At 37.0% G+C, this 25,621-nt stretch overlaps 1 protein-coding gene across 2 annotated transcripts in view; it reads right to left on the reverse strand.

Moving 5' to 3' along the window:
• Nucleotides 1-11,354: 11,354 nt before the first annotated feature.
• CDK13 (cyclin dependent kinase 13) overlaps nt 11,355-25,621 on the reverse strand; it is a 125,630-nt gene continuing 111,363 nt past the window's right edge. Inside the window, exons 12-14 of one of the 2 annotated variants that reach the window (XM_047850355.1) lie at nt 20,070-20,275; nt 17,429-17,701; nt 11,355-16,808 (exon numbers count right to left, since the gene is read on the reverse strand). In XM_047850355.1, the coding sequence (XP_047706311.1) occupies nt 15,955-16,808; nt 17,429-17,701; nt 20,070-20,275 (1,333 nt within the window). In that variant the 3' untranslated portion in view covers nt 11,355-15,954. Of the gene's footprint in view, nt 16,809-17,428; nt 17,882-20,069; nt 20,276-25,621 lie in introns of both variants that reach the window. The other variant, XM_047850354.1, reaches the window with a different exon arrangement.

Consider the following 25,621-nt stretch of genomic DNA (forward strand, 5'->3'; position numbering starts at 1 on the left):
TTTGTTAACTATACATTTAATACATTCATTCTCATGGCTTTCATTATCATTAAAGATAAAGTACTGAGCGAACTTTTTCCCCCGTCGTAGAATTCCTCACCCCCATTGGGAGTGGGTTCCCTGTAAGTTGTTTTCTGCTGCACTAATTTTCCTGGCGTAAGAAGGATCTATATTTAGTGGCTCCGACCTTGGAATTTCTCTGTAATATTTCACCATGTGGTTTCCCCCTATGTTTTTTTTAATTTTTTTCTTAAACTTTATTTTTGAGAGAGAGAGAGAGAGAGAGAGAGAGAGAGAGAGAGAGAGAGAACAAGCAGGGTAGGAACAGAGAGAGAGGGAGACACAGAATCTGAAGCAGGCTCCAGGCTCTGAGCTGTCAGCACAGAGCCCCATGTGGGGCTTGAACTCATGAACAACGAGTTCATGACCTGAGCTAAAGTCAGATGCTTAACCGACGGAGCCACCCAGGTGCCCCTGTTTTAATTGTTTTCTATCAAGTTTCTCCAACTTCTTTGCATTCTATCTTCCAAGAATTTCTAAAACCTTCTAGGACATAAGACTTCTGTGTTCTGACACTGTTATTGAATTATAAATACATACACACATTTTTGAAGAAGAGTGTGCTCAATATGCTAATCTCTCCCTGCATCAATTTCTTACAGAAAATGTTTATGTGCACCTTAGAATAAGTGGTTCTATGTGGACTCTGTAACCAGACTGTGTCCCCAGTCTGGTTCATAAACTAAAGCTCTAACAGCTTCATAAACTAAAGCTCTAACCCCCAGTGTTGTTAAATAAGGAGTAAGGAATCATTAAGGTTAAATGAGGTCATTAGAATGGGCCCTTGAGCCAATAGGATTAGTGTCCTTATCGGAATAGATGCCAGAGAGTTCTGTCTCTCCATCTCTGTCTCTGTCTCTCTCTCCACACACTCAGAAGAAAGGCTATGTGAGGACACAGGGGAAAGGTGGCCATCTACAAATCAGAAGAGAGCTCTTACCAGAAACCCTGCTGACCTTTGGGACTTCCAATCTCCAGAACTGTGAGAAATAAATTTCTGTTTAAATGTAAGCCCCCCAGCCTGCAGTTTTGGGTTATGGCCATGTTTAAATCCCAGCACTGCCTATAACTGATTATATGACCACAGGCAATGTGTTTAATGTTTCTTCACCAGTATCATCCTCTGTAAAATGTACTTAGGACTAGTATCCAGCTCCTGAGAGTTATTAGGATTAAATAAGTTAATATTTATAAAGGTCTTAGAACAGTGCATAACACATGGTAAACACGAAAAGTGTTGGTTAAAGAATCAACACCAAATGCAAGAATAATTTCATTAGTTTTTGTATAGTGTCCTTTGATAAAAAGCTTAAAGCTTACCAATAAAATGTTAGTTAAGGCAATTCTACAAACTATCCAGATAATGGTAGCAGTACTTAAATATTCTGAAGGTCTAGTTTGATCTGAGGATACCACTTAGAATATGTAGAAGAAAACATGACTTTCTTCCTAAATTTAATGAAGTATTAGTGCTTTTGTGTTTTGTTCAGAGTCACAACAAATGTATTTTTTTCTATAAGCTTTGCTTTTTTTATCTTTTTATTAAAACTTTTTAAATTAATTTTTTAAACATTTTCTTTTTTCTTATTTATTTATTTGAGAGAGAGGGAGGGGCAGAGGGAGAGGGACGGGGAAAATCTCAAGCAGGCTCCACACCTAGCCCGGAGCCCAACTCGGGGTTCAGTCCCACCACTAGGAGACCATGGCCTGAGCCAAAATCAAGAGTCAGACGCTCAACTGACTGAACTACACAGGTACCCCCTTTTTTTTTAATTTTAGAGAGAGAGAGCACGAGCTGGGGAGAGGGGTGAGGCGGGTGGAGAGAGAGAGAGAGAGAGAGAGAGAGAGAGAGAGAGAATCTCAAGCAGACTCCCAACACAGTGCAAAGCCCGACATGGGGCCCACTCCCATGACCCTGGGATCATGATCTGAGTGGAAATCAAGAGTCAGATGCTCCACCAACCGAACCTCCCAGGCATCCCATTTTTAATTTTTTTTAAAGCAGCCTTTACAACCCAACATGGAGCCCAATGCAGAGCCCAAAGTTGGGCTTGAATTCACAACCTTGAGATCGAGACCTGAGCTGAGGTCAAGAATCAAACGATTAACCGACTGAGCCACTCAGGTGCCCCAAGCTTTGCTTTTTTAACCTTTCACATTTAGCCCTATGATCTATCTGAAATTAATTTTTGAATACGATATGATATGACTCAAGCTTCATTCCCCCCCACACACGGATACCAATTACTACAGCAACATTTATTGAAAAGATTATTTTGGGACACCTGGGTGGCTCAGTTAAGTATCTGACTTTGCTCATGTCATGATCTCACGGTTTGTGGGTTCGAGCCCCACCTTGGGCACTGTGCTGACAGCTCAGAGTCTGGAGCTTGCTTTGGATTCTGTGTCTTCCTCTCTCTCTGCCCCGCCACTCCCCCTCACGCTGTGTGTGTGTGTGTCTCAAAAATAAACATTTAAAAAGTTTTGGAAAAGATTAGTTTATCTCATTGAATTACATGAAGGTGAGTGGGTATGTGGGGATTTATTTCTGGACTTGTATTCTGTTTCATTGGTCTACACCTACCATTGTGTAAATACCACACTATTTTAAAAGCTGTTTCTTTACATTAAGCATTGAAAATCTGATAAAGTTCTTCAATTTTATTCTTCTTCAAGGTTTCCTTGGCTATGCTAGTTCCTTTGCCACTTGGCCTTAAATTTTAATGTCAATGTCAATTCTCTCTCTCTCTCTCTCTCTCTCTCTCTCTCACACACACACACACACACACACACACACACACACACACACCTGCTGTGTTTCTGATTGGAATTGCATTAAATCTATAGATAGCCCAGTATGAGAATTGATATAATAAAACTGAGCCTTCCAATCGATGAGCTTAATATATTTACCCATGAGCTTGCTCATTGTCTGTCACTTTTTCTCCATAGTTTTAGGCCTCCTTTAACTTCTCTTGGCAGTGTATTGTAGTTTTTAATATAGAAGTACATTTTTTGTAGGATATTCCTATATTTATGTTAATGCAAGTGAGATTTACTGAATTTCATTTTCTAACTGTGCTAGTATAAATAAATACAATTGATTTTTGTATACTGATTTTTTATTCAGATTCCTTGCTAAATTAACTTATTATTTGTAGTTTCTTTTCTATTTTTACTTATACAATCATATCATCTGCAAATAAAGGCATACTTGCTTCTTCTGTTCCAATCTTTACATTCTCCTCCTTGTCTTATGGCTCATACCTCTAGTAAAATATTGATAAGCAGCAGTGATAGTTAAACATCCTTTCTTGTCTGGACCTCAGGAGGAAGAGTTTGATATTTTTCCATTAGGTATGTAAGGTATAGGTTTTCTTTTCTTTTCTTTTTTATTTTTTTCTAATGTTTATTCTTGAGACAGAGAGACAAAGCATGAGCAAGGGAGGGGCAGAGAGAGAGGGAGACACAGAATCCAAAGAAGGCTCCAGGCTCTGAGCTGTCAGCACAGAGCCCAATGCAGGTCTCGAACCCAGGAACCTCAAGATCATGACCTGAGCCGAAGTTGGATGCTTAACCAACTGAGCCACCCAGGCGCCCCTAGGTATAGGTTTTAAATAAATACCCTTCATCAAATTGAGGAAGTTCCTTATGGAGATGATGACATGGCTTTTCTCCTTATCATGTGAATGTGGTAAATTGCATTGATTGATGAATTTTAATCCAACCTTGCATTCCTGGCATAAACTCCACTTAGTCATCATACATTTTTTCCTTTTAATCTGGATTTTCTACTATTTTGTTAGGGATGTTCAATGAGAGTTATTGGCTTATAATTTTCTTGCAAAGTCCATGTTAGGTTTTAGCTGTCAGGGTTTTGTTGAACTCATGAGTGGGAATATATTTCTTCTCTCTCTAATCTCTAATAGTTAGTGTAGAATTATTAGTTTTTCTGTAGGTGTTTGGAAGGTTTCATTAGCAAACCATTCTGAGCCTGCAGTTATATGTTTTGGGTTTTTTGGGGGAGGTGGGGTGGGGGAGGTTTCTAATTACGGTTTCAATTCAAGACTTTTCAGTTTTCCTGCCAGTCTTAACTTGTATTTCTCTCTTTCATCTACCTTATCAAATTTATTTGAACAAAGTTGTTAATAAGAGTATATACTGTCTGGCTCCCTTAATTTGAAGCCTAGGAACAGACAAAATGCTAATCAAAGGTGATAAAAGTTAGAACGGTAGTTCCTAGGAGTCCTGCTTGGGAAGGAGTGTGACCTTCTGGAGTGATAACGTTAATCTGGGCGGTGGTTACATGGGGTGCAAACATGTAAGAATGCATTAGGTATACTTAATGTTACTTTAACTTATCCGTGTTATACCTACGTAAAAGTTTAAATGTTCAGTTAAAAATAAAACTTAACATGGCACAAAAACAGACACATAGACCAATGGAATAGAATAGAAACCCCAGAACTAGACCCACAAACGTATGGCCAACTCATCTTTGACAAAGCAGGAAAGAACATCCAATGGAAAAAAGACAGCCTCTTTAACAAATGGTGCTGGGAGAACTGGACAGCAACATGCAGAAGGTTGAAACTAGACCACTTTCTCACACCACTCACAAAAATAAACTCAAAATGGATAAAGGACCTAAATGTGAGACAGGAAACCATCAAAACCTTAGAGGAGAAAGCAGGAAAAGACCTCTCTGACCTCAGCCGTAGCAATCTCTTACTCGACACATCCCCAAAGGCAAGGGGATTAAAAGCAAAAGTGAATTACTGGGACCTTATGAAGATAAAAAGCTTCTGCACAGCAAAGGAAACAACCAACAAAACTAAAAGGCAACCAACGGAATGGGAAAAGATATTCGCAAATGACATATCGGACAAAGGGCTAGTATCCAAAATCTATAAAGAGCTCACCAAACTCCACACCCAAAAAACAAATAACCCAGTGAAGAAATGGGCAGAAAACATGAATAGACACTTCTCTAAAGAAGACATCCGAATGGCCAACAGGCACATGAAAAGATGTTCAGCGTCGCTCCTTATCAGGGAAATACAAATCAAAACCACACTCAGGTATCACCTCACGCCAGTCAGAGTGGCCAAAATGAACAAATCAGGAGACTATAGATGCTGGAGAGGATGTGGAGAAACGGGAACCCTCTTGCACTGTTGGTGGGAATGCAAACTGGTGCAGCCGCTCTGGAAAGCAGTGTGGAGGTTCCTCAGAAAATTAAAAATAGACCTACCCTATGACCCAGCAATAGCACTGCTAGGAATTTATCCAAGGGATACAGGAGTACTGATGCATAGGGCCACTTGTACCCCAATGTTCATAGCAGCACTCTCAACAATAGCCAAATTATGGAAAGAGCCTAAATGTCCATCAACTGATGAATGGATAAAGAAATTGTGGTTTATATACACAATGGAATATTACGTGGCAATGAGAAAAAATGAAATATGGCCTTTTGTAGCAACGTGGATGGAACTGGAGAGTGTGATGCTAAGTGAAATAAGCCATACAGAGAAAGACAGATACCATATGGTTTCACTCTTATGTGGATCCTGAGAAACTTAACAGGAACCCATGGGGGAGGGGAAGGAAAAAAAAAAAAAAGAGGTTAGAATGGGAGAGAGCCAAAGCATAAGAGACTGTTAAAAACTGAGAACAAACTGAGGGTTGATGGGGGGTGGGAGGGAGGAGAGGGTGGGTGATGGGTATTGAGGAGGGCACCTTTTGGGATGAGCACTGGGTGTTGTATGGAAACCAATATGTCAATAAATTTCATAAAAAAAAAAAAAAAAAAAAAAAAAAAAAACAACTTAACATGTGATTCTAATGCCCACCCAAGGCTGAAATTTCGTATTCACACGTGGCTTGAGAGAGCCGGTCTGAGCACTGATGGAACCCTCCATCTTCAAAATGAGTGGTCCCAATGCTTATTAGACCATTTTCCTGTAGTGAACGCAGAATTAGCTTTACTCCTAACTCCTCTGATGGAGATCGAGAAAGAAATCATTTCTCTGAACTTGCGGATAGTAAACATTTGTGCTTGAAGGAGAAAGAACAGACAGTTCTCTGTTAATCACTTCTTTCTGGTGTTTAAGGTGATAGTTCAAGATAGTTTTTATATTCTGTGGAAAGCCTCAAGGGTGAACGTTATTATTTGTTGACTGAAGTTGATACCTTCCAACTTAAAATTTTTTATTACAAAAAGATGTTAAGATAACACCCAGGGGTGTCTGGGTGGCTCAGGCGGTTGAGCGTCTGACTTCAGCTCAGGTCATGATCTCACACTCCATGAGTTCGAGCCCCGCGTTCGGCTCTGTGCTGACAGCTCGGAGCCTGGAGCCCGCTTCAGATTCTGTGTCTCCCCCTCTGCCCCTCCCCTGCTCATGCTCTGTCTCTCTCTGTCTCAAAAATAAATAAAAACATTAAAAAAAAATTTTTTTTTAAGATAAAGAGCAAGCATGAATGAAGCAGCAAAATTTGCCCTTCACCACTCCTACCCAATCTGTTGGTAACAACACGAGCATTCACGAAGCACTTACTAGATAACAGGTGCTATGAAGTTACTGAACCCATAAAACTGTAGTATTTTACCCGTTTCACAAATGTAAAAACTGAGAATCAGAGTTTCACTAACTTGTCTAAGGTTGTACAGATTAATACATGGTAAAGCCAGAGTTTGATGCTGGCTTAGAAGCCTACCTTTTAAACCACTGTGTTATTCATTAACCCACAATCAATTTTAGTTTTCAAATCTTTCCCATACACCATATATAGACACATTTCGTTAATCAAATGGAATCATACTATACTTTTATCCATTAACAATATTTAACTATTCTCCACTAGAGGGATATTTACATTTACTACTTTGTAAATAATATTATTTATGAATAACAGATTCCCAGAAATGGATTTGCTATGTCAAAGTGCATTTTTTCTTCCTCCGGATTTTTAATTTTTGTCACACAGACCCAAGAAAATGTGTATTTTAAACATTTGCCTCTTTTTGACGTTAGTATTTGTACTTGCATATAACCAATTGTCCCAGAAAACTTAGTATCTGGTAGAACAAGTCCAAATTCTTATTTTTTCAAAGTTGCCTTTGCTATTCTTGGTCCCTTGTTCTTCTGTATAAATGTTTTAGCCACTTTCTCAAATTGCATATTAATGCTAATAATTTTCCCATGGATCTCTGTTGCAAGTCCTCCATAGACAGTCATAGAGTCTGCCATTAAGAACTTTTTCTTCCTTTCCAATCCTACTCTTCTCTTCCTTCCTCCTTCTCCCAGCTCTTTCTTAACTGTGTAACAAGACCTGCCACAAAGTGTCGAATACCAAGTAGTCACTCATAATGGGCATGTTTGTCCATTCCTCCTCTTAAAGTGAATGTGTCTAACATTCTATCCCAATATATTGGTGGCATTAGGTTTTGGTGATGATCATAATAGCTATGTAACAGAACTGAAGCACAGTACTTTTAAAATGAGTCTAAAATCATGAATTTTCCTACCAAAAAAGTAGCAGAAAGTAGGTTAGGAAATAGGGAAAGTAGGCACATTTCTTTTTATGTAAGTGACAGTCTATAGCAATTCCCTCATTCCTGACATTATTCATTCAAAAAATAGGTTTACATATGTCTTCCAAACATTTAAAAATAAACAGGAACATTACAAATCAACAGAAGGCCCCCAAACACAAATTTTAAAAAGAGAGTAAAAGAAAGTAAGTTAATAAAAGATTAAAAACAAAGCCAGCAAGGTAGCATTAAAAAAAAAAAAAAAAAAAAAGGCAAGAAAGGATTATAAAATAAACTTTCAGAAGATCAAGTGATAATCTTAAAACTGGACCCACTGGAATTAAAAGTTTTCAAAAATGTGAAGAAATGGAACAAAGATTCAGTAGTTATGAACCTGTAAGTGCTCAACGTAGCACAGAATATATATAACAAAAAGGATTAATATGGAAAAATATGTAAAAGCAGTATGAGAATTTACATTTCTCACTCCTTGAGAGACATATAGATGGTAAGTAAAGATCTCCCCAGTGTTCAATGAATAATATTGATTGAATGCTTATATGACAAACTGTACCAAAGGAAATGCCCTGTACCAGAGCACTCAGGAAATATTTACAAAATGTGTTTGGTTAGAAGGTTAAAAAGATATCCTTAATAAGTTCCCCAAAGTGGACTGTATGCAATGACTACATGTAATACAAACTGTAAGTTATTGGGGTACCTGGGTGGCTCAGTTGGTTGAGCATCCGACTTCAGCTCAGGTCATAGCTTGCCAATTCAAGCCCCGCGTCGGGCTCTGTGCTGACAGTTCAGAGCCTGGAACCTGCTTCGGATTCTGTCTCCCTCTCTCTCTGCCCCTGCCCCACTCACGCTCTGTCTCTCTCAAAAATAAACATTAAAAAAGAAAAGAAAAGAAAAGAAACTATAAGTTATTAACAAAACACTAAAGTAAAAAATAAAGTATATCCAGCCACCTGGAAATTCAAACACACTATCCTCAGTAAGCCTTGGATCAAACAAGCTATCAAATTTGCAGCCACCAAATATTTAGAAAACAGTAATGATAACACACCATCCTCAACGTATGGAATGGAGCCAAAGAAAATAATCAGAGAATCCATACCATTAACATGGCTTTAGAATCGAAGAAAGAAAAATAAATGGATCAGTCATTCAAACTCAAGAGGTGGGAATAAGTAAGGGAAGTAGAAGAAAGGAATCAAAGTCAAAATACTGAAATAAATGAGAAAACAGGTAATAGATCCTTCCTTCCCTGGTAGTGAGAGAAAGGATGGAGGAAGAAGGGAGCAAACCAGAGCTAGTCTAATCAAGGAGAAGAAAAGACACAAAAAGGAGATTGGTAATAGATAATATATGTATTTACAACAGGGAGATTATTAAGTGCAACTATATGCTAAGAACAGTTCAAATATAAGGTAGACCACAATGACAAATTTCCAAAAAAAGGAAAATTACCAACATTTACTCAAGAAACAGAATGCTGAACAGAGCAAGAACATATGAGGAAACAGAAATACTGTGAAAGAATTACCTTCAAGAAAAGAGTCAGGTGTATCTGGGTATAAGTAAAACGGCATCAACTTCAATAAACAATCATTCTCAAATATATAAACTATTCCAAATCAAACAAAACAGGAGATAGTTTTCCAGTTTATTCTGCACAGCTATCAAAACCTGTAAATTAAAACCAGACTTGTTTCTTATGAACAAACATAAATACAAAATCCTAAATACAGGGTTAGTCAATAGAACACAGCAGCATTTAAAATGAGCAGCTCAAGATTGGATTCTACTAACATAGTTGGTGTCTATGATCAATAGCTCAAAGGAGAAAATCTGTATAAATATAATGGTAGACACTGAAAAGGCATTTGAAAAAAAAATTAACATCTGATCCTAATAAATGGGCTTCATGAATAATCTTGACATAATAAAGCACTGTCAGCACAGAGTCACAAACCATGAGATCATGCCCTGAGCCAAAATCAAGAGCCAGACGCTTAACCAACTGAGCCACCCAGGTGCCCCATAAAGCATTCTATTTCTACTCTATAGGTTAAAATTATACGTGGGAGTGAAATACTACAGACTTTCATAAAGTCAGAAACAAGAATGCCCATTATCATATTAAATTAAACTGAAAATTACTGGAAATTATAATAAAATGTCTTCAGTTAAAAAAAGATTGCTTTCCTATATAAGCAGTGACTAGTTTAAAATATTACAATACTATTATTTAATAATATGAAAAGGCCATTTCTAAAGGCAACAACAATATTTTTGGAAACTTTTTAAAAAATTAACAGCTACCGTAAAGAAAATTTTGGAACTTTTAATGAGGAACATGCGAAAAACCAATTCTATGTTCTCAATGGAAAGACTCCTAAGTAAATTTAAACACTTAATGTTTCCAGTTAAAATCCTAACAAGATATCTTGGGGAAAGTGAACAAAATGATTCTAAAAGTCACATGAAAAAATAAACAGGCAAAAATAGAAAACTTTGAAAAAGGGACAACTAAGCTCTGTCCTACAGCAAGTATTACTGCCTGCAGTGTGCTATACAGCGTTCTAGGGATTGAAAATAGAGTGATTAAAAAAAGGACTACAAGGACCGATGCATAATTTATACAGACATAATGCAACTGTAGAACTTGTAACAGAAGAAATGAGGGTGGAACGCAACTGAAAGCCCAGAAACAGACCTGAATAAGACATAGATGGTATTTACAAACTATGACTAGGACGCACTGCTCACCAATGCTGCTTGCGTCATCAGGTTAGCCACTCCGAGAAAGCCTTAAGTCGTCGCTCACCTCACAAAACTGAATTCTAAGGTGATTTAGAATTAAGTGTAAAAGAAGCCAGAGAAGTAAAATAAAACTTATGTGAATATTAAAATAATCTTGGAGAAAGCCTTTCTAAGGAGAAACCATAGGAAAAGATGAATAGAATTGGCTACATATATAATTATAAATTTTTCCTACATCAAAACACACCATACAGTGTTTTTAAAATTATACTTTACATAGGGCTATCTTCTTTATCTCTGTTGCTCTTTCAAGCAATAATTGAACATGAATAGTTAATAAAACAAAATATACCTGGCTAACATGAAATAATGAATTTCATTAGTAATCAAATAAATACAAATCGAAATGATTTATCACCTGTCAAAATGGCAGATTTAAAAGTTTTAAATACCCAGCATAGCTAAGTGAAAAGCAATAGGAATGAATGTAAATTTGCAAACCCTTCCTGAGGGCAATTTGGATATAGCAGAAGTTTAGAAGTATACTCCTATACACCAGCAATTCCAAGGAAATCATGCATATTTGTTTTTATGTGGATTTTCATCACAGTTATTTATAACAGAAGGGTTAGAAATATTTTGTGTCCAGCAATAAGGAAATTGGAAGCTACGGTTCTTCTTTTTATAAGGGAATAACAACAACCATTAAAAAGAGGGCAGAATTTAATTATTGGCATAGCAGGATGTTCACAATGTATTATTAAATGAAAAAAATAAACTACAAAGTTACGGGTAACATAAACCCATTGTTTTAAGAAAAAGATTAGATATGCATTTATATACATCCATCAAAGTCTAATTATTAACGGTTATCTTTGGAGGTGTTCCTACATTTTCAAATATGTACCAGTCTAAAAAGGACAAAGTATTCCGGGTTTTAGGTTTTGTCAATAAAACACGGCACAATGGATAATAAGTGGTCATCTTTTTCAGATTATTTATTAAGATTATTCCTGGAAGTCTGTACTGGATATAAGCAAGAATAAAACAAGGCTAAAAATGGCCTCGAATTCTTATGGCAGTTTATTTACAGACTATCGAATACAGTCTTTATTTATTTATTTTTAAACAAATGGCTTCTATTAAACACATTAAACAGTTACAAGACTTTACTAAAAGTTCTTGCAAAAAAGTACAACACCTTTACAACAAACTAGCTGTCAAAGAAAACCAAGGGGTGATTCACTTACAGGGCCTCATTTTGAATGCAACTACAACTAGGAATTGTTTTGACGTGATGAAGAGGGTAAGACCCACAAAATTTGTTAGTCTACACAATTTAAAGACAAAGTTCTGTTACGGTCAAAATTTTGTTTTCTCCATCTTCAGGTGGATCCCTTGATAGCTTATTAATTTAATAGCTTTTATTTTTAATTAAATTAAAAGCAGCTTGAGAAATTACCTGGAGAGGCTTTGGTAAATGACAAACCGTTGCTCCCTCATGACACCAATGGAAATTATAAACCCTTGAAAGATTTTAAAAGTAATGTATGCAGGCCTGCTAGCATAGACTTTCCTCCTCTAAAGAGAAAACAAATGTAAATGATTCAGTTCACTACCTAATCGTTATTTAAAAACTACTGTTGTTAAAAAGAAACAAACAACAAACCAAAAAACGAAGAGCCTCCTTTTGAAGAACTATCCATCCTGTATAGGCTTCTAATGAAGTTCTTCTAAAGTTTTGTTTTAGTCTATTTTTTGAGTCGTTTTATAAGTTGACTTTTTAAAACCACTTGTTAAGGTAGTTGTTCAGTATTCTAAATTTAATTATTTTACTTCACTGTAACACTGGTAATTTTTTTTTTTTTTTTAAGTTTGAGAGAGTGAGTGTGCACATGCGTGAGCAGGGGAGGGGCAAGAGAGAATCCCAAGCAGGCTTCTGTCAGTCTGGCCTCAACATTGGTAACTATTTTAAGTCAATTTTTTAAAAAAGTTAAGTGTTTTCTGCAGAATTTAGATGTGGCTTAGAGGAACTGCCCTGGAAATCCATCTCTACATCTCATTTCTCTTAGGCTGTAAAAGTGAGGGGACAGACCAGATGATTAGAATATTGGAAGGAATGTCCTGTTCAGACTTTAAAAATCTCAAAACCAGTATCCCAGAGGATCAGTAGATTTTCATTCAGAACTTGTATTTCAAGTTTATTTTAACAAAAGGTGGGGGGAGGGACTATGGTGAAAAGTTGTGTAAAATATGATTAAGCTCCTAGCAAACACGGCAAAACTTTGACTCACAAGTTCCAGTGAGAGTAGTTTGGAAGCACTTAACCCATTTACTTTCTACTTTTCTTAAGAAATCCTGATATTTCCTACAAATTGGCCTATTACAAATTGGCCAGATGCAACTTAAAATTTGTTTTCATCATAGAGTTTCCAGTTGTTCTATTTTGTTCCAGAATGTTATTTCTTTATTCAGTTTCCACTTTAAAACTGCACACGCACATGGTCACTTCTTACATTCACTTAAGAGTAATGTAGATACAGCTGAGAGTAGCAAATACTACTAGCTTCTCCAGACCCTTTTTAAAATCTTATCAGCCCACTGAAAGTGTGACTGAATGCCCTTCACAAGTTAACTGACGTAGCCCAAGGCACTGAATATATATACTCACTGACAGAATGAAGCCCTGAATCACAGCTAAAGCATTATCTTAATTCACATTCCACAAACCATTTTCATCAATAAACCTCTTAAAACGAGTCTTAAAAATTTCATGGGTGACTACAATTCTTCCACAAAGAACAGACTGAAGACTTTTGAGTTGCATGCAGAAAAACTTGCCGCGTCAGGAAATATAAATGGGAATTTCACATGGGAGATAATAAGTTTTCTTCTTTTGGTAGGTCAGTCTTTTATTTTCATCTTCATATTTGCAATCTGACTTACCTGTTTCTTTCCCCAAAACTTAAGTAACGTTTTATGGTCCTTAGACTTTACTCAAGAATACTCGTGATTACTGCAATTATAACCTAAGTAATTAGTGATTTCCATCCCGGCTCTTTTATTAATCCGGATTTACTAAAGTATTAAATGGTATGGAAGGATGCATTGAGATTTTTATTACCGTATTTCACCGACTGTTTCATATAATAACATCTATGAATTTGGGAAGTATCTTACAATTACTGCATCTGGGCATTGTGTTGTGGTTTAACCGGCAAGATTTTTTCTAAGTGGTGCATAAGATACTGGTATATTTCACAATTAATACTGTCTAAGGGTAATATTATAAGCTGTAGTTCAAATTTCCAATTTCAAGCAACAACTTCCCTGTCCTCCCAGCCACTCTCCCAACATACATATATAACTGAAATGTTGGAAAAACTATCCAAACACAGTTCAATTTTATATAAAATATTTAATTTTTGAAACACAGGCTATTCATGTCACATAAATATCTTCAATTTTCGGTTAGCTGCTATGGTCAGCAGAATTATCAAGTGTGACTATTAAGAATAACTTAAGATACTGTCACTTATAGGAAAGTCTAAAGCGCTAAGACTCACCATATTAAAATTTGAGATAGTTGAATACTGTAGCTATTTTGCTAAATTTGAAGTATTTCTTCACCTCCTGCAATGTAGTTTTAAGTTGTTAGTACTCAAAATTCAAATAAAAGCAAAATAATTTTTCTTCCATTCATTTTTCTCCCCAATAACACAAAAAAAAATTCCATCAAAAAAATAAAATGATCAACTGACATCAACTCATTTTATAGCAGTAAAATGGTAAAATATCCACTTTAAAATATCCTTGCTGTCACCAAACTGTAATGCTTCCCATATAATATTTTGAAATGAAGGTTCACAAGTCAGAGGGCATGGGGTTAAAAGACTGACTTTAGAACTGGAGCAAATTTCCATTCTAAAACAGTTCTTCTGATTTACAATTCCAATGAAAAAGTAAGTTACCAGGAGAAAGAACAGTTAAAACAAAATGGTTAATTGGCACAGCTCTCATTTCCAGAGTTTATTTTTCCATTCAGGGATACTGGAAACACTGGTTATTCACCTTTGGTTCCTTTTGAGAATTTATTGTAATTGTACGTGTGCCTGAGCGTGCACGAGAAGTTAGTTAGACTTGACACCATTACAGCTTACATAGGGTTAGTCCATCCTTCTTTGCTGCTTTTAATAAAAGAGAAAAATGCTAAAATGAACTAAGGTTGCTCTAAGTCTGGCAGAAGTCCTAATAAACCTCACAGAAGGTGAGAGGAAGGAAGAGAAGAGGTTTTCTCTCACTACTTTTTCTTTTTGTTTCAATAAATTCAGTGTAGCCAAAGTTTCTAGTTAACAAACTGAACGGCTTTTTCTTAAAATGGCAATTGCGTAACTTAAAATATGATGTCTGCCTCCCCTCCCCCCATGAACTTTAATAGAATCAGGCAATTCTGTTTATTAAGCCTTGCTTCTGCACTACTGCCCTCCAATTATCCATGGCAAAAGGAAAACAGGGACAATATGGCAGCCTGAAAACGGGTACTCTAAAATTCTCATTTAGCTATTACTTTCAACCACTTAAATGATGTAACTTTTTAGAACTTCTTGGAAGTAACAAGATACTGACTGGAGTTCTAATCCCTTTCTTTGCTCTCACGCTCCTAGCAAGACAAGGTGGTAGTGGAAGGTAACATAGCCCAAAGACAGGCAGGAAAGAAGAAAGTGTGACAGGCAGAGGGAATGAGTCTAGCGGGAACTGAACAGGCAGCAGTCCCTAAACACTGGAGAGCTCCCTGCCTCTTCAATACAGTATTGATTCCCTTTAGAAGACAAAATGGGTGTAAAGGTTAACTGCTTTTTCAGACCTTCAGCTTACCTGTTAAGGCACTTACTTACCCTCCCCACCCCATATTTTTCATATAAAACCCACTATTTCATTTGAATGCATTTTGCTCGGCTATGATAATCTGCAAAATAAAACAAAAATAACGTTGACCATTTTTTTTTATAAAACTGTTGCATCAAGAGAAAGGTTGTGTTTTATTTTCTGAAGTGAGCACAAAGTACACCTTTCACAATAACACTGGAAGCAGGTGCAAAGACTGACAGTGACCTTTGACTAAAGGTAGCTTTGTAAAAAGAAAAATACCAAATAAATCAGTGCCCTTTCTGATTGTTGTAAAACTGGAGGGGGGGAGGGGTTGGTTGGTTGTTACATAAAAGTTGGTCCAAACTTACAAAAAAAGCACAAATGTGCATAGTTCAGAAGATCTGCAAGAGGGCCATAAAAGACTCTTATGTCCCTAAGATTAGCATCCACGTAAAACTGCAAGAATACAAAATAAAATTGTTAACTAGAATTTGTGAAGATGTACAATCAATAGATCTAGTTTTTAGAACAGCATGAATTTAAGCAAAGGTTTTTTTTTCTTTTTTTTTTTAACTATTGTATGCAAGACCCTTTTCCACATAAAAATAAAGCTGTTGTTGAATTAATATTATTCAAGTCTCTTGGATTGCTGCCTTAAATTGCAGCTAGAAAAGTCTTTCCAGATAAAAATGATGTGCCTGAGGAAAAACAGATACTCAGTATGGTAACCCTCTGCCTCGACCTCTGCCAGCTGATGTGCTAATGTGTCCCCTGTATCCTTGTGAATATCCAGGTCCTTGGGCAGGAGAAGTCCAGGTCTGTCCATGCATGAGGCCGGGGCCACCCGGGTTTTCCTGTAAGTTACCACCATAGTTATAGTTGTGCATCTTTGCTGGCAAAGGATGAGTACTCTCTGGCCCTGTGGGAGGGTCACTGCTGTTCGCCAGGACTGCAATGGGGCCATGGCTATATTCAAATCTATGGTCCTTGTCTCCACTGAACAACATGGGACCAGTATTGAGGTAAATGTCTCCGTATCCAGCTACTGAACTGGGAAATGACTCGGAAAAGGCAGAAGGCTGAGGTGGACCACCAGAATGAGATGAAGAAGTACTGTAGTTATCCAAAGACTGAATATCTGAGTTTCCAATGAAGCTACGTCGTTCCAATGGTGGAGGAGCAGAGCTACTTCCCAGACCATCATTGCTAACATAAGGAGCGGAAGAGAAAGAAGAGGATCCAAAATTGTCCTTGTAGTCTGATGTGGGCACATAAGTGTCTCCTGCCTGGTAATCCATACCACTTTCTCTTTTGGGATCATCCTGGGGCTGATGCTGAGCGAGCAGCTGTAACAGGGCGGCTTTCACTCCGGCATGAGGGTCAGTTAACGAAGAACTGGTGGTGGGTACGTGCTGGTTTTCTGTCCGATAATCCAGATCTTCTTCGGTCACTGGTGGTGGTTCAGGCGGTTCAGGAGGTCGCTGATCAGGAGGGAGGATACGAGGCCGGTCTGGTTCTGGGGTGAGCTCCAACATCCTCATATCTTGGTGCTGAATGAGGTCATCTTGCCCTAAGTGAAACAAAGCAAAAAGAAAAGGAAAAAAAAAAGAGAGAGAGAGAGAGTCAAAAGTGATCATGGAAAACTACGTGTTTCAAAATAGTCAGTTTCCTACAGGTGGTCCTAAAGAACATCACAAGTTCCAGAAGTTCCATTTCCAGCAAAAAAAAAAGGAACGAAAGGAAACAGGGATATAAATACTAATATTGCCTGCTACCATTTAGGTCTGTGGTGACTGAAAAATTTAACTGCATTGGACTTTTCCAAGGTATCTCACATCTACCTATTTATTGCCTGAAGAACAAAAGCTACCGTACACACAAAGTTTCTGCCTTGCTCAATCATGTTGTTGTAGTTGGAGTAAATTATTTCTTCCATCAGAGGTTTACATGAGAAAAATCTCTGGCATTCTTAATGAGCTACAGCACACATGGGTAATTTGTCAAAGAATCTACTCTTCCTAGGAGTAAATGGACTCACGAACCAACCTATGACCAGTGACCTGGGAATTTTCAGAACATCTACTCCTAGCAATGCCACCAAACGATACACATCAGAGAACCCCCCCCCCCCCCCCCCCATCAAGAAAAACAGTGTGGACACTGTTAGCGGTCTGCTCTCTGCACACTCACCCGATGCCGGAGTGCTAGGTTCTGGAGGTGGCCTGAGTTGTAATGACGCTTCATGTCCCGACCCATTTTCCCTCTCTTCCAGTAGCACGTCTTTCTGCTTGGACTGCTGGGCCTTTATTAACTGAGTCAGCAGAACTGCGAATGCGCTCTGCACGGCCGCCTGGGCAGCATCAGTCTCCACTTTAGGCTGCGCGCTCTGAGAAGAAGGCTGAATTCCTCCCAATGGTTTCGAAGACTCCTGTTGTGGTGTGGATGGGTCTGTCTGTTTTTCACCTGTTGCCAAAATTCCAGCAGGAAGGTTTATTTTATTTAGCTGCTGTTGAGTCTCAGAGTTTACCTTAATGTTCAACACTTGGACAAAATCAGCCATATTAACACTTGTTTTAGACTGTAGTAGGTTTAGTAGAATTGCCAATTCACTGTGGTTTAACTGCTGTCCAGGGCCTGTTTTTACTAAAGACAAAATTTGTATTAATTAGAATTGCCATAATTCACAGCACACCCCGCCCCCCCAAAATGGCTCTATATTACCCTATTAAAACGCCCATTTGTGGGACAGTGTGTAGGAAACACTGTGAAACAGGAATCTCAGTCTGGTTCTAATTTCATGTACGTACATTTAAGATGTAACTGCACGTAAGTCAAAACAACAACAACACACTGCGGCCCGTTTTGAAGAATTCTCTTCAGGGCTCAATAGTTCAAAAGGAAAACCAAGACTACTGCTGGAGCCCCGTACGGTAGGTGTGAGTGGGATTCGCCAGCTGTGAGCAGGGACTGGAGGCAGCGGCACGGGGCAGCTACAGTGTCAGGCACTCTTGAAGCATTTGGGATCTTTCATTCCTCGCAACAACCTTGAAGGCCCCCTCTATTATTACTCCCAGTTTGTTTGTTTTTAAACTGAAGAAGAAACTGACATCCAGGGACACTAAATAATTTGCCCAAGGTCACAAACTCTGTAAGCGGCCAAGTTGAGATCAGAACCCAGGTATTCTGATTCTGGAGTCTGAGCTCTTAACTACTCACTAAAATCATCTTAAATAAGCTCATCTAAAATCATGCTTATTATCTGAGGACCTAACCTGATTTTGCTGTAAATTCAAACTGAGATGTTACAGACTCCTTAATAAAATGCATTTTATTCAAATTACCTTTTTTTTAAGGTAAGTCCCTTAGGGTAAGTTAGGAACTCCTACAGAAGCATGCTTATAATGCTCATGCAAGATGGTATTAACTCATCACCAACAAAACAGATGGCGTTGTTTTTCAATTTTCAGTTGAGGCTAGTGACAGTTTGCACAGGTTCTCGTGCAAGCTTCTCTGAGCCACACATAACGAGGCTCGAATGTGTATGATACCACAGAAGTTCAGCGACACTACTCTGATAAGCAATTTCTATTATAAGAATGATGAACCAACAGAAGAGAAACTCCAAGAAAATAAAAAACTGATGAGTAACGCTCTCCTTTTATTTTCTCTCTTTATATATATTTTAAGAGCCTTTTTATTACTTCTTAATGTTATTTGTAGGTTAACTCAAAACAAACTTTTGCAAGTTCTTCCTGTGACTCGCAGGCATTAAGAAACAAAGAGCCATGTCTGTTTGCTGCATCCTAAGAGCCAGTTTCCCCTCATTTTCCATTTTATTTCTACATCAGCAGAGGCAGACTCTGTGTGAGCTTGCAAGTATTCTGTAACTATGGTGTCTCCTCTAACAAAAAGGGCATTTTCTTTTAAAGTAAAACAGTTGATGATGAAGAAAGAAAATGAAGCAGAGAGGATTCATTCCTATTTCACAAAACCAGGATTCTTCTTAACAGTGACAGTTTCAAAAAAAGGAAAACAAAAGATAAAATGAAACTCTGAGCAACAAATAACAATTGCTTTTGGTTTGTAAAGTAATGTACCAGTACTTTAATGCAGTCTGACCAAGGTCAAGTATAAGCTTGCAGATTACATGGGAAAGCATTAATGGTAAATCTTTCTCAGCTAATCTACTCTATATTTATATCCAACCACCAAAGTTCAATCTGATCAGATCTGTTTTAATCAACTAACTGATCTTTAAAACTAAATGACAGAATGAGTTTAACAACATTTCTGACAACACTCAAGAGGCCGACTTCTCATGAAGAAGATTACTCTTATGACAGACTGATCCAGAGGAAGAAATTTAATAAGTTTCCCCCAGATAGCCTTCTTTATCATACTTCAAGTCATTTTTCGAACAATATGAGATTCCAATTTTTGAGATTCTATAATATAACAGGCCATGTGGTAAGAGTGATCTGAGGACATTATAAACAGAATGAAAGAACTTCTTTTATGAATTTTGGCTGTCTTCCTGTATCTTTCTATGGATTCTTGCCCTAGGGGGAAAAAGGAAATAGAGAAATCTGACCATTCACTAATCATATGTAATTTGATGCTCTTCTGAAGTGCCTCTTACCTTAAGGTTGTTTCATATTGTGATGCCAGTAGCAGTAAAATGTCTACACTGGCACAAGCAATTAACAGGGAAATGTCAAGTTTGGTGAGTAAATCTTAATGTTTTAGCCACAAATGCTTTAACACGATAGCAACATAATCACAGCTAGCCACAAAACGAGGGAAGAAAACCAACCCGGGAAGCATTACTGACCAGGCGCTACGTTCGAGTTGCCCTGAGGTTTCAGCTGTGAAGACGGGAGCACGCCCTGCGGTGTGCTGGTCCTGCTGTCATCTAAGCCAAGAGATAAGTCCTTTCTGGGGGCTTTAATTGTTGAAACATCATCAGTCATGCCCATCTGCTTCTGTCTTCTTCGCTTTTTACTCCACAGCTCATGACAATCTTGCCATAAAGGAAGACTGGAAAAAAAAAAGGTATCAAATTGTTTGTCAGTGTTATTTCTTAACGACAACCAAAACCTGCTAATATTTCCTACACAGCACCAAAGCTGCCACCCCACACCCCTGCCAGTTGATCTTGAAGACTCCATACACATGCTGTGTGAGCCCCTCAACAAAAATCATCCTTGAGGCCCCACCTCTATCAGGGATTCACTTTTACAAATGGACTGTTTTTCTGTGGCTTCTGAATGATTGACAAATAATCATTTATTAAAACTATGAATGAAGGGGGCGCCTGGGTGGCTCAGTCGGTTATGCATCCGACTTTGGCTCAGGTCATAATCTCGCAGTTCGTGGGTTTGAGCCCCATGTCGGGCTCTGTGCTGACAGCTTGGAGCCTGCAGCCTGCTTCGGATTGTGTGTGTCTCCCTCTCTATCTGCCCCTCCCCCGCTCACGCTCTGTCTCTCTCTCTATAAAAAATAAAACATTAAAAAAAATTTTAAAAACTATGAATGAAGAACACATGTTCATAAAACTTTGTTACTATTATCCTTGGTGCAGTCTTTTAAAGCCAGTTCTTATCACAGTACACCATACACTGAACAGGACGTGGAAAAAAAGGCAAAAAATATGCCATTCGCAGGAAATGGAAACAGGATTAAAGAGTAGTAAAGGCTAGGAGATAACATTTGTGAAAGACTTTCTAGTAAAAGCTTTTTACTTTTTTAATACCCTCTTATTTACTTCCATAATCAAATGCTCTAAAATGAAACTATGCTACAGAGAAGGTTCAAAAATAGGTAATCCAGGCTAATTACTCATCAATAAAGAGTTCTGAATACCTAGCAGCTATCAAAATTACCCACAATTCTGAAACAGTTCTACCTTCATTAATGTAATTTCTTAAAACTGACAACACTACAGAGTAACTTTTGCCTAAAGAAAGATGTAAGTGGTTGATTTATAAATGTTTTCTTCTTATCCTAATAAAAATTCCAATGGGAAGTTACTATTATATCTATTTTAAAGATGAGAAAATTGAGGCTTGGAAAGGTTAATAAACTTGCCCAGAATATCTACAAATTCTCTTAAGCAGCCCCAACCTGGTTGATACAGCTACAAGTCTTCACCCTGGGTGTGTTCACCTCTAGGGATGCTTTTGAAGGGGATGCACCTGAAATGGTTTTAAAACAACTGACATAGCTCCGTGTCCTTTCCTACAATTGACTTTGGAGAATGGCCTGCACAGCAAGTTCTTTCACACCTCCTCTTTCACAATTACTCTCATCTCATGTTACAAAATAAAGGCATATGCAACAATATGGTCGAATCTTAGCAATATAATATCAAGTAAAAAAAAAGTCATTCCCAAAAGATTACAAACAGCATGACACCCTTTTATAAAATTAAAAACAACTAAAAATTTTAAAATATAACTTTTTATGAGTACATATAGATGGCAACAAAAGTATATACAAAAGAAAACAGGGATGATGGTTACCTCAGGTGGAGGAAGGCAAGGGGATAGGTCGTGGGGCAGGGGGTGGGGAGAGGGTATGATATGACTAACGTAGGTTATTTCCAAGGTTCTAGCTTTTATTTGGTAGGTTCATGGCTGCTTATTAACATCATTTAAAATAACTAATTAAGTAACTAAAAGAAAAAAAAGAGAGCCATGCATGGACCAATGATGAGTGACACAAGGATTATGATTAAACCAAGTCTATGCACCTGAGGTCCAAAAACAAAACAAAGGCATACCTCTCAGCCATCTTACTATGGTGCATTGCCTCAGCGTGTAAAAACCTCCTGGAGTAACAAACAAAGGTACAATTTGAAATATTGATATTGGGAAGCTTTAAGGCATCATAAACCCGCCAAAGACTTTCCTTTCTGTGTGTGTGTTTATGTATTTTAAGATGTGTGGCCTTAGCCCCTGCTGGGATATTCCGAATTCAGATATACTGCAGTACTCAGAGTGGGGCAACAGGAGTGACTTCACTTCTTCCACCCTGATGCTCTTGCAGGAGAGCCCCATAACGGGAAAGCAAAGAAATCCACAGGAAAGGGCTTCTGGGCTCCCTCCCACAATTTAAAGCTGAGAGATTCTTTATGGATGATCTCCACGCTCATCTCTAGGAAAGACCAACATTACCCAACCAATAGCTGTAACGTATAGGTTAGTGATGCAGACTCTGGATATACTGGCAATGTTTTCCAGGATGACCACATTTTTATGTGCTTTTTCTGAAGGTTCAAATACCGGCTCAGCCACTTACTTATTGGCTCTCATTAGGCAAGTAACTTGACCTCTGTGCCTCAGTTTCCTTATCTTTAAAAATGAGATTAACAATATAATCTACCTTATGGGGTAGAGGTAATGATATATGTTAACATGTGTAAGCGCTGGACAGTGCCCCTCACATAGTAGGCACTGTATTCACGCTTGATACCCATTTATCATCATTCCGTAAGATAGTTTAAAACTACTTTTATCAAATCACTCACATCATGAAATGCTTATTCCAATTACAGTTGATCATATTTTATCTTATAAATTGTTCAGTGCTTTTCACTTACTGTTGAGAAAAAATAAAATTATAGGCTAGCTGTCACTCTTTCACTTTTTAGTAATGTTTTTTTCTTTCCATTAAATATGCCAGTAAAGTTTCGACACCACATCTAATATAATTAATGCAGTTGTTTTGTTTTTTTGTTTTAATATCCTATTCTCATTTGATTATTCCTAAAATTAATCACAATATCATTATACTTTCAACCTGAATGCTTTAGTGATGCATCCTGTAATTTATTACTGGATTACAGCCTGTTCACCAAAATGTGTATTAATATGCTTTTTTTTTTTAAATATGCTTACTTTTAATGGAGAAATGCAGTCAGGTGTGTTCTGGTAAAAATTAAGTACATTTAGGTGATGTGTTTGACAATATGGACAGGTTCCAATTCGGTTATATGACAGATGTTTTCCATTAATTAAATGGGATGTATCTACAGTTCCAAGGTTTTCACAAAACCATGCATTTTAAAAATGTAATAAGAAAAAAGATGTAACATATAGATTGGCAAAGTTGTACTGATGTTACATGTTGACACCCTAAACTTTTCCAAGTATACTTACTGGATGAAATAAGTGTTAATAAAAGAAAAAGTACGAAGTATAAGAAATCATTTAATAAGATACTAATAAAGCTTCTTTAGTTTATTTTCTCAAAATTTGAAAAAATAAATAATGAATGACTCTTAAAAATCTTTTCAAGCCATAGGCTTTCTAATTCTTTACTGTCAAGAAAATTAAAACAGAACCTTAAGTCGACATCTGAAAGGTCATTATCATAATTTCTGATGACAGATCACTGTGATTTTTGGACATAATATGGAAGGAGTGCAAAGAACTCAGTGATAAAACTATGACAAAAGACCATTTGTTCGCAAAGGCTTACTTACAAGGGTACTTATAAAAAGAAAAGAATAAAATTACAATTAATGTGGAACTCTCTCATTCTAGAATGAGTAATATTAATTGGTAGATATAAAAAAAATCACAGTCCTACCTATTTCATTAGGTTGCATTTACAAACAAATTTATTAATTTTTTCTTTCCTTAAAAAAATGTTTTTAATTGGAATACAGTTGCCATATAATTTACCATATAATATTATATCAGTTTCAGAGCTACAACATAGTGAGTCAACAATTTTCTTTCCTTTTTTAAACTGAAATATGTACTAGTAATATTCACAATGACCATCTGATCAAGAAGAAAAAAAGCTTAAAATCAGAAAAATTTTAAGATTAAATTTCCATTTATATACATATATTTGTTTTAAAGAAGTTCAATACGGTAATCAATAAAATACTTTCAAGCATAAATATGTTACATTAAAAACCTGTGAAATTAATATAAGTTCCAGATTAAAAAAAGGGACACTGTCCAATTGTTGAAGAGTATTCTGTATTTTCTAAATGAATCTTGATGAATATCAAAATGCTAAGATATTTTGATCCCAGTGGGTACATTTACAAGAAGTGAGATAACTGCTCCATTTAAAAGTGTCAACACTTACCATACACTGAAATTTACATCTTTTGCAACTATCTCCACCCTTGATTAAAACAAGTTTAGATGTTAATTAAAAATATGCTCAATATAATTTTTACCAGGATTCTTTCATGTGGGCCACTTGAACCAGGAGATCAACTTAGTATTACCAATAATGGGAGAAGAGTGACCTTACATTCCTCCTGATAGGATAGAGCAGGAAGCACACATCACTACCTAAGTACTATTCTTGACAAAAAAAAAAAAAAAGTTATTCTAATTTTGATCACAAGAAAGCAATTACAGCCAAAATGTAGAATGTTTTACAAAATAGCTAGCTTGAACTCTTCAAAAATGCCAATGTCATAAAAGCCCTCCCCCAAAGAGCAATTAAAGACTGAAGAGAATTACAACCAAATCCAATGAGTGAGCTTTGACTGAATTCTTCATCAAAAAAACACAAAAAACAAAACAAAAACTATAAAGGAAATTACTGGGACAACTGGAGAAATTTAAATATGGATTGCCTACTACATACTGCAATGTTAAATTTCTTATGCTTTATAATGGCACTGTAGTAACAAAGTCCCAGTTCTTACAGCTACATGACAAATCATTTATAAGTATTGTGTCACTTCCATAATACAATATTCAGATATTTCAGGACGAAAACCTTATATATAGTGTAAAGCAAATGTTAATAATTATTGAATCTAGGTGAATGACATATAAGTGCTTATTGTACTGTTCTTCATATTTTTCTGCAGAGGTGAAATTTTTCCAAATCAGAAGTTATAAAAGATATACTTTGAAGGGGTACTGGTGCCAAAGTCTCAAGCCTGCTGATATATACCCACAAGCAAAGAACAACAACAACAACAAAAACCCCACCATGAAACAATTAATTAAACAGCGAATGATTCAGGTCCTTCGACATGTTAAGTGATAGATCCTTTCTGCCTGTCAAATCATCCCACAATGTCTATTCATATAATTCAATAAAAACCTAATGAAGTTGAACGTGAAGGTCTCAGAAATAAACTAAGTCCAATCTAAGTGATAAGTGGAAGAGCCAGGATTTGAACTCCAAAGCCCATGTTTGTTCATTCACAATATACTAATTTTATTACACAGAAACATTTTATTGTAGGGATAGGCCTGCTTTTGTGACACTCATCGTTCAGTTTTTAAATTACTATAAAAATCCCTACAAAAGTTCTAGGTCCTATCAAAAAAGAGAACCAAGTGGACTGCTCTGTCCCCTCCCTTTTTCCCCAAAGCAATCCTAGAGAAATTACAGGAG

This window comes from Prionailurus viverrinus, chromosome A2 (genome assembly GCF_022837055.1).
Source record: "Prionailurus viverrinus isolate Anna chromosome A2, UM_Priviv_1.0, whole genome shotgun sequence".
NCBI classification, from domain to species: Eukaryota; Metazoa; Chordata; class Mammalia; order Carnivora; family Felidae; genus Prionailurus; species Prionailurus viverrinus.